The 9,326-nt window shown below is 29.1% G+C and overlaps 1 protein-coding gene across 2 annotated transcripts in view; it reads right to left on the bottom strand.

Moving 5' to 3' along the window:
- Nucleotides 1–1,920: 1,920 nt before the first annotated feature.
- The window catches only part of LOC129960641 (uncharacterized), a 37,722-nt gene continuing 30,316 nt past the window's right edge, over nucleotides 1,921–9,326 (bottom strand). The window contains exons 5-6 of one of the 2 annotated variants that reach the window (XM_056074189.1): nucleotides 4,307–4,582; nucleotides 1,921–2,381 (exon numbers count right to left, since the gene is read on the bottom strand). In XM_056074189.1, the coding sequence (XP_055930164.1) occupies nucleotides 2,332–2,381; nucleotides 4,307–4,582 (326 nt within the window). In that variant the 3' untranslated portion in view covers nucleotides 1,921–2,331. The remainder of the gene's footprint in view (nucleotides 2,382–4,306; nucleotides 4,583–9,326) is intronic. The other variant, XM_056074190.1, reaches the window with a different exon arrangement.

The raw sequence follows: 9,326 nt of genomic DNA, 5'->3' as shown, positions 1-9,326 counted from the left end.
ATAGTTAAACAATGGCATGCCTAAAAATGATATGAATGGAATAAAGAATATATTAGATTAATGGAACTTATTTTTTGAATTAGGAGAGGCAGTCCTGTTTTCAGACTCTTTGTCCTGCATTTGTCTCTAATTTCCATTGTATCTTCTGCATTGTATCAATTTTTACACATAAATAAATAGCTTTTTTTATGTAATTAGATTCTGATGAATTTTTATTTTCAACTTTTATTATATCTAGCGGTGTGGCTACCTAATTTAGTAAGAAAATGAAAGATTTTCTGTAACTAAAAGCTTTTTTGCAGTGTGTGCATGGGAAAAAATTTCTTAAAAACAGTCATTAAACACATACCATTTGTGATTTTTTAAATTATTTTTTTTATTTTTTAACATAATTCTTTATTATAAATATCACAGAATATTGAAATTACTTTTTTCACAAATTCACCATCAAATGATACCTTTGATATGATGAATTAAAATTTAGTAATACTAATCGTGTGATTGTCGACTCAATTCTAAAAATACTGAAATATTGTATTTTCATTCAGAATACGCAAGTTTACAAAATTTCTAAACTCTAACACATCTAAAAAGTAATGAGAAATCGGTTATAAAATTCCACATTTTATTAATGTGAATAAGTCAAGTTTAAATAAAAGGGTGTAAAAAAAGTATTTATGTGTACATGTGTAATAATAGGAGCGGAAAGGGAGGAAGGGAGAAGGAAAAAAGCGATGGATTCTACTCCCTTTTGTTTTTGAAATGCAACAGAAACGTTTATCTTTACTAGGGGGAATCTTATTTTGACCGTTTCAGTTAGATTTTACCGTTGTGTATTTCTCTTTTCAGTTGTCTTTTGTTACTCACTTTTCCTAAGACTTGTGATCTAAATGGTATGGAAGCAAGGAAAAGAAGCAAAAAAAAAAAAAAAAAAAAAAAAAATCGATTGCCATTTAAACAGAGATGATATACGAATTGAGTTAATAATATTGCATATATTTGTAGCTTTTTATAGCTTTTGCATATATTTGTAGCCTTTTATAGCTTTTGCATATATTTGTAGCTTTTTATAGCTTTTGCATATATTTGTAGCTTTTGAGCATTTCATTTTAGTTTGCACTGTGCATGCAGCGTAAAAAACCCAAATGTGTTTCGAATGTAAAGTCACAAAATGACTTCTGTTACATCAGGAAAATTGATACTGGGTTCAGAAGTTAAGTACACTTTGATTGAATTTCTTTTCGTTTACTCGGAATTAATCTACCTACTAAAAGAGTATTTTCTCATTCAAATAATATCAGAAGAAATGAAGAAAATTAGTAAAATGCGAAATTACTGAAAGCAATGTAGATTATTTTTGAAGTCTACATTTTTTTTAGCTAGGAAGGGGTCGACTTATGAAATCAATTCAGAGTTGAAAGAAGCAAGAAATATATAATACAGATAATGTCAAAGAATTCCTATGAAGAAAACTCAATGTAAGAATAGTGGAAAACATTCTTTTTTTCAGTTTCTGCTTTATTTATTTATTGATAATATAGTTTTAATTTGTATTTTGTGTAAAGTCAGTAAAGTATTCTCGTTAAAAGTCAATATATTTTTTTTGTAAAGATTGTAATGGATAAATATAGACATATTATTTTTGAGATATATATCTTCAGCGAGCCTTGTAAAGAGATAATTGCATTTCATTAAAAACCAGGATTCCAATTTAGGTTCTCCATAGTTATGTACAAAACTTACAATTTATAGCACAACTGCTAGTAATAATTTGTGTTGCATAATGTTCAGTGATGGTGTGTTAAGAACATAATCTCAAAACAGTAAATATTCAGAATAACACAATAAAAAGAAAATAAAATCGAAGAAAGTTTATTTCCAATAGTTTTTGTTATAACAATTCTCATAAAGTTGCTACAGAGCAGACCAAGGAGAGCTATACAAAATTCTCTGAAATCGTAACAATCCTATGAAGGATCAACACATGAATGTGTCTAAATTTTGGCTTTACTGATTTCTTTATAGCCTTACCAGCTATAATAATCTGCTTGGCAATTATTGCATGATTAATCAGTGAATTGAGAAAAGCCTGAAATTTTTAAGTAAAAACCACGACAAGATGAACTGCCATTAGAATATTTGATTTCTCTGGTTTTCGTAAATTAATTTAAAATGTACTGAACTTTGTACAGTAAAAATAATACAAAGGCACAACTTGTATTTAAATTACATAAATATACTGTGCCTTTTCTCCTAAACTTTTCTACCTTTTATGCGAGGTTAGGCTTCCTTTGATTAATTTACAGTTTTTTCCCAATATGTACAGTAGATTCATTGATTCGAACCAATTTTTCGAAGTTTGTTGTCATGGCAAATAGAATCTGAAAGTATAAAAGAAAGTATTATACACTTTTTGTGTGTATTTAAATAATCATCACAGTTGGGATATGATTAACAAAAAATATAAATATATATTACATGCTACTGTTATTTATTTGTGTTATTATCTTATTCATAAATATATCTTGCACGAAAGAAATTCACACTATTAAATTTTTAAAAAATCCACAATTTTAAAATTTCTTAAATTTTTACTGGGAAATTAATAAAAATTATAATGGAATCAATATATTTTCCAATAGTATTTGAAAGATAACTAAGCTAAAACAATGAAATAAAAGCAAGTACACACAAATAAAACAATAATATAGTATATTGATATAAATTTAAAGAATTGTTTTTGAATTCTTTGTTCTATATTTATTTAAAATTCCATGAGAAATGTTTCATTGAATTGTTGCAATCATTCTTTACAAATTTTAGATTTCATTTAATATTAAGCTCTCATTCTTTCAAAAACTCATACACAGTACTAAAAACTATGGGCAAAAAAAGCATGCAAAAAGATTTGCAATTTACTGTCAAAAGAACTTACTCTGATTTATCTATTCTTAACTATGATACTCTATGACTGAAGAAGAAAAATGAAAGAACGATTATATTCTATGACTGAAGAAATATAAGAATTTAAAAATGTATGTTTAATAATAAAGTTTCAAGTTTTTTAAAAAATTGAATTCGCAATTAAGTAACACTTGCGTTTTATAATAATTTAAACACATAATGCTATAATGAAATTTAAGCTTGAGATAAGCAATAAATCGCATTTTGGTTGAAATGTCATATCTCTTTATTTCGCTCTTTATTGGTTTTCATATACTACTATCAAATGATCAGCAAATATGTGCAGAAGAATTTTAGAATAATTTTGTGAAGATCGAAAACGATAACAACACACGATGATTTACACAGGATTTTTAACAAGGTAGTTCAGTATTCTGCAATTTGACACTGACTCTTGATAAGCTTTACATCCTTTCGGTAAGCTGGGTCAAGGTAGAAAATAAAAAAAAAATATTTCAGTACACGAGCGGGACATATGTTTATTGAGTTAATAGGATCATTGACACGACTACATCATTCTACCACTCAAATCAACTGACAAAAAAAATTATTTTACAGTATACTCACTTATAAAACAATATATACGTTTGGTGGATTTTTTTTTTTTTTTGTAAGTTTGGCGTCAATGTTTTTTTGTTTTTTTAAATAAAAATATCAATAATCTAAAACATAGCTTCTTATGCGCTGATCCCCAGTGGAGTCGTATAGATCAATATTGGAGTCGTTCGAAGTCGTAGAGTACCTCATTGTTTCAAACTTTTCAACATTTATGATCGAAAATATGAAATCGAAAATCACCACTTCATTTTTCAGAGATCGAGCGCTGGAGATTAATATTAATGAGTGAATTCTCATATTTAATTTTGCATCGCAGTGTTGAAAAGCTAGATTTTTCAACATATGATCTATTCATCCATAATCCATACACCATACTTTTACGATAAGGTGTTTGAAAACTCATAACTAGTATATCTATGAAAATTCACGAGTTACACGCGTATATGCAAGTAAAAACGATTTAGAATAAATACACGCGTAAGCATAATTGGAATTTGTTTTTCTAATACTGTTTACCTTCTCATATAATTTTACCATCTATAAATTCGTAAGTAAAATTTAACTATCGATATCCATAAAGAACTACCCATACAGGGGCTGCAAAACAAGCAAAGGTAAATCCTTCTCCTGCGTTACCCCCCCCCCCCAGTTTTTATGCCTGGAATGCTTTAAGAGTTTATCGTAACCCTTCCACATCACCTTATAAAGTTGCTTATCAAATAATCCGAGCAGAAATATCCTCAAAAAGATTTGGGGACATCATGAACATAATTAAAAAATTTACCTGATAATGTCCTTCCTATTCTAATGGGTCCTAGAGTCGTTCTCCGGCAAGTCTGCTCTAAATCTAAGAAGCAGCTAGTTAATCCTGGCAGGGATGATGTGGCATGAGGAATTGCTACCTGTTGTTCCGGATCACGAACCCGGGAACCAGAATCATGAGTCCAACGAGAATGGGAATTTTGAGCATTGTGGCTGCTCTTGCTTACTTGAACTGGCACATAGTGGGCAGGAGCGGTACCAAATTTTGCTTGTCCAATGTTCAAGGAATGTTGAAGGCCTGAAAACAAAAACAGTTAATTGAATTTTTTTCAGTTTTCTGATATCTGCAGATTCTTATATTCAGACTCCTCTTTAAAGGAAGTGTTTGTCGCAGTTAAATGCGGCGAATAAAAAGAAAGCAAAAGATGCAAATTTTGTTTTAATAGTAAAAAAAACTTATACTAAAATACTATGATATGGCATATATGATATGGCATACTATGATATATGCCATACTATGATATGGCATATTTCAAATGTCATACATAAGGATTATGTATGATTGTGTTATTAAATTTCGTATTATTAAATTTCACAAAAGTTTTTTAATAAGGCAAATACCGACTAATGTAAAGTGATAGACACAGAGAAAAAAATTATATTCGAAGATGATAATAGCTTTTATGCAAAACCTCGTATAATTAATAAATTTGCAAAAATATGCTTCCTCTAAATCAGGGATAAGAAATTTAAACTTTATGTGTGTGCGCGGGCTCGAGTATATTTAACACTTTCAAAAAATAATTGCTATGAAATAGTAATTCGCATTAGGGTAGAAAGCATGCAGGTGTTCGAAAGTGTAAAACTAACCGCTATGAGTTAAAAAGTGAAAAATTTTACGAAATTTGCTTTATGTATGGGATACTGATCTACAGCTTAATTTTTATTTTAAAACTCAGAATATATCTGATTGGATTACATTTTTTATTTCATTCTGCTTATCCAGCATTACAGATTACTCAATATTTACGATACTAATCATTTATCTGATTGTTTAATAGCTTTCTCATCGATTTTTTTTTCTCTATACAAATTGATCCCCCCTCGAAGCTTCTTTTTCTCCTAAGAGTCTATTTAGAATATTTACACAGAAGAAATGGTTGGTATCAGTCACTTAAAACGTTGAAGCATAGTTTTAATTAATTGAAACTGAAAATCAGAACATCCTTCACAAGATATGAAGGAGGATTGCAATCTGTCGAGCGACTTATGGTGTACATATCGATATGTACGGAAATGGATAAAAAATGTACTTTTCTAAATATTGCTACAAAATTTATATGCATTTGAGTTTTTTGCGTAATATTATGTATTAAGCAGAAAACATTATATTACGCATTAATATTATTCTGGGTAATATGATGTAATTCCGGTTTTCCTTTTCGCCCTTCTATTTTAATTAACATTACAAATGATAAATTGAGGTAAATCGTCGAATTACTCCAAATAAATAAGTCTTGAAGGTTTACTATAATAATAGCATTGTCAATCCATATATTAAAAGAGAGTGTCGGCGTCCTGGCTTAGGGGTCGCGAGTCTTCCCCTTGATCTTTGTGTCCCGGGTTCGAGTCCTGGTTCGGGCATGGTTGTTCTTCCCCTCTGTTCTATCTCTGAAGTGTGTGAAAGAGCCCCCCTGTAAAAAGGGGGGCAAGCGTATGTTGTGACGCATGAGTAGCTAAGACGTATCCTTGAGCCTAGATGGCGCTCCTGAAAAACTTGAGACGCTAAAACTTGGCTTAAAATCTGCTGACTTCGTCAGCAGGCTTGTCTAGTGACAAGTGCCATTAGAAACAACAACAAAACAAAGTTGAATATAGTTATCGCACGATTATGAAATTTCATATACGAAAAATTTAATGTTTTAAAAACTATAATGAATTTTAATTCTATACTAAAGTTTAAATGTAGTTTTTAAACCAATTTAAAGTGATTTAATACCTTGAAAAAATTATTCGTTTGATAGTTGCGTGTTTTCAGAAATGAGTGAGTTAATCGACAACTGAAGAGAAGGGACAAAAATTGTTCCGTTGTAGTACTCGAGTATAAACTAAAAAAGATAATTATTCTGTTTGTTTCTTAAGTGTAGAGTGCACGACTCAAAATTCGAAAATATAGTTCCGATACAATGCTGTCATTAATGAAGCAGACAATAAGTAAAATAGTATTTTGAAATTTTTTTAATTAATTACATTATGATAAAATTGCTATACAATAAATGTTTAAAGTGGCCTCGCGTTATGTCACATGTATCAATGTTTATCACTGAAACCTCTTATCAATCTAAAAGTACAAATTTCATAATTAGAATTGTATGCTTCTTAAAACAATTCATAGCACATTTTCTTGTTTTTAATGAAAAAAAAATCAAATGGAAGATGATCAAAATTACTGAAATTTAAATCCCTGTGTGCACTAAACTATGCAATCACAAAATATGAAAGCTTTTACCAAACAAACCGTGTTGTTATGTTTAGCGAAATTTGATGAACGATTACTTTGAAATGAGATTACAGTTTTAAATAGCTTTCTATATTAATTATTATTAATATATTTAATAAAAGTGAGTACTTAACGTAGTTTTGCGTCATAAAAAAGTTATTTTTCGTATCATTCCTAATTTAAAAATCAATTAGAACATTCACAAGTAATTATTAATGTTAGTTAAATTATCATAAATTAATAAATACTTTTTTTCAAAAATATTGAATTTCCATGTGAATATTGTTTGTTATATATTTTTACTAGAGTAGACTTTTAAATGCTTATAAAGATAGTTTTATGAAACTTTTCACTCCTTTTCTTAATTTTAAAATTTTGTGCACTTGTATATTCTCGTTGACAATACACTATATTAATATTCTCAAAACTTAATTATCAGTTAATCGATTAATTTAATTACACTTGATTCCATATGGGGCAACTGGTGGATATGAGGAAAAATAGATTTCAAGATGCTTTGATGTTTATAATAATGAATCATAGAATAAAAACCAAAAAGTGGAAAATAATTAAAAAAAAACTTATACGTGTTTGTAAATTATGTAAATAATAATTTCTAATTATAATAAGAATGAATATATGTATGTGTGTGTATGTGTGCGTGCGTGTGCGTGTGCGTGCGCGCGTGTGTGTGTGTGTGTGTGTGTGTGTGTGTGTGTGTGTGTGTGTGTGTGTGTGTTAGCGATCTATAGGTCAGATCTTTTGGCATATAGCTATCAAATTTGGTATATATCTTGGAGAGTGAGAATGTGTACTTTGAGGTAGTTTAAAAATTTTTAATTATAATTTTAATTGATTAAAATTAAACTGAACTCCGCCGTTTTTACGCGTAAATTCGAAAATATTTTCGAACGAAAATAAACTTTATGCCGTTTCAGAATTTAATAAATTATCAGTCTAAAAATAAATTACCAAATTTTAATAGTACCAAATTAATAATAGTGCAGATTTTTTCTGAATTTCCACAATTTTTTAAAAATATTTTTTTCGCCTAATTTCCAAGAATAGATTGCAATAGAAATTGAAATTCAAAACGTTTTTATTGTTTTATTAAACATTTAATCTCGGATTTTCTTCCATTTTCGAAAGCTAAAGATGAAAGATTCTGTTTAATATCTGTGTAGTCTGCATGACGAATAAAAATGTAAAATTACAATATCGCGAAATTCAGAAGATAGGTAAACCACATATTTGCTTTTTAATAACGTTATGATGCCATAGGACTGGTATTAATTAGAAAGATTCGTCTACACAGTGAGCAGAACATATGTTAGGCAGTTGAAATAATGCGGCTTTAATGCCTGACAATTTGGTGGAATCATGGACATGAAAATGTATCAAAACGATTTAACCGGAAATAAAAATAATCAATATACGTGGCGAGCCAGCTGGTCACCAGAGGGGACTAGTTAATAATATATTAAATATTTTTTGACAAACTAAATAAAAGTGTATTAAAAGTATTTTTTTAAATTATTTAAAAAATCATTTTAATTTGGAATATTAAACTATAAGCCATTTTACAGGACCCAAAGTTCAAAAAGAATATTTGAAATGGAAGCAAATTCCAAAAAGTGAGTCACATTTTAAAATATCATCAAATGACTCATTTACAAATGCACAAATGTCCGTATTTAATTTTTAATAATGTTCCTATTATAAGATGTTGTATGGAAATGAATTGCTATTAATTTTGACTTTTGCTAAAACAAATATAAAAAAAAATACATAGGCTCACAGTTGGAAACATTTTTTTTATTTACTGGAGTAAGGATAGAAAAAAAAATTTTTTTCTTTCTGATACATGCCATTAGTACATCATTAAATATCGGTGAGTGGTTGAGGAATTGTGGCATTCTTCCAAGTAAGTGCTTGAGTCACTTCTATTATTATAAAAAATGCAAAGTAAAAACAAAAAAATCGGTGTGTTATCAAGAAGCGGCATAAAAACACGCCCTTGAAATCTGTTTCCATGAAGGTCTTCGTCTACAGTTAGTTTTATTCCTAATGAAAATAACGACTTTGATCAACTAAGAGGTTTTAACTATCTAACTCCCCGAGAAGATTTTAATTAGCATAACTTGAATCATTTAGTGTTAAAACATATTATAACTGCTCGTCACGTAGTCACGTAAAATAGTTAGCACCTAAAATAAGTGTTTATCACTCTACTGGGAAATCTATCTCTGAAGTTGACCATGAAGCTGCAGTGTTATTTTTACAGTTTTAACATTTCCATAGTTAAACGGCATCACACATTAGGATTATTTCGAGTCTGCTGCTCATATCTATTCATCTAGAATTTGAAATTTTTTCTGTAAGATTAAACGATATTATTAAGATTTTTTAATTTCTTTTAGAGGAAAGTCGGGAAAACGCAGACATCGGTTTCTGAACAGAGTTGGTGAAGAAGACAGCCAAAGAATAGATTCTATAATCTTCTTCCACCCATTCATACTTCTCAACTGTATTATGCCTTGAT

The sequence above is a fragment of the Argiope bruennichi genome, chromosome X2, assembly GCF_947563725.1.
Source record: "Argiope bruennichi chromosome X2, qqArgBrue1.1, whole genome shotgun sequence".
NCBI lineage: Eukaryota > Metazoa > Arthropoda > Arachnida > Araneae > Araneidae > Argiope > Argiope bruennichi.
The sequence above is the reverse complement of the archived record's forward strand: the minus strand, read 5'-3'. Positions and strand labels throughout refer to the sequence as shown.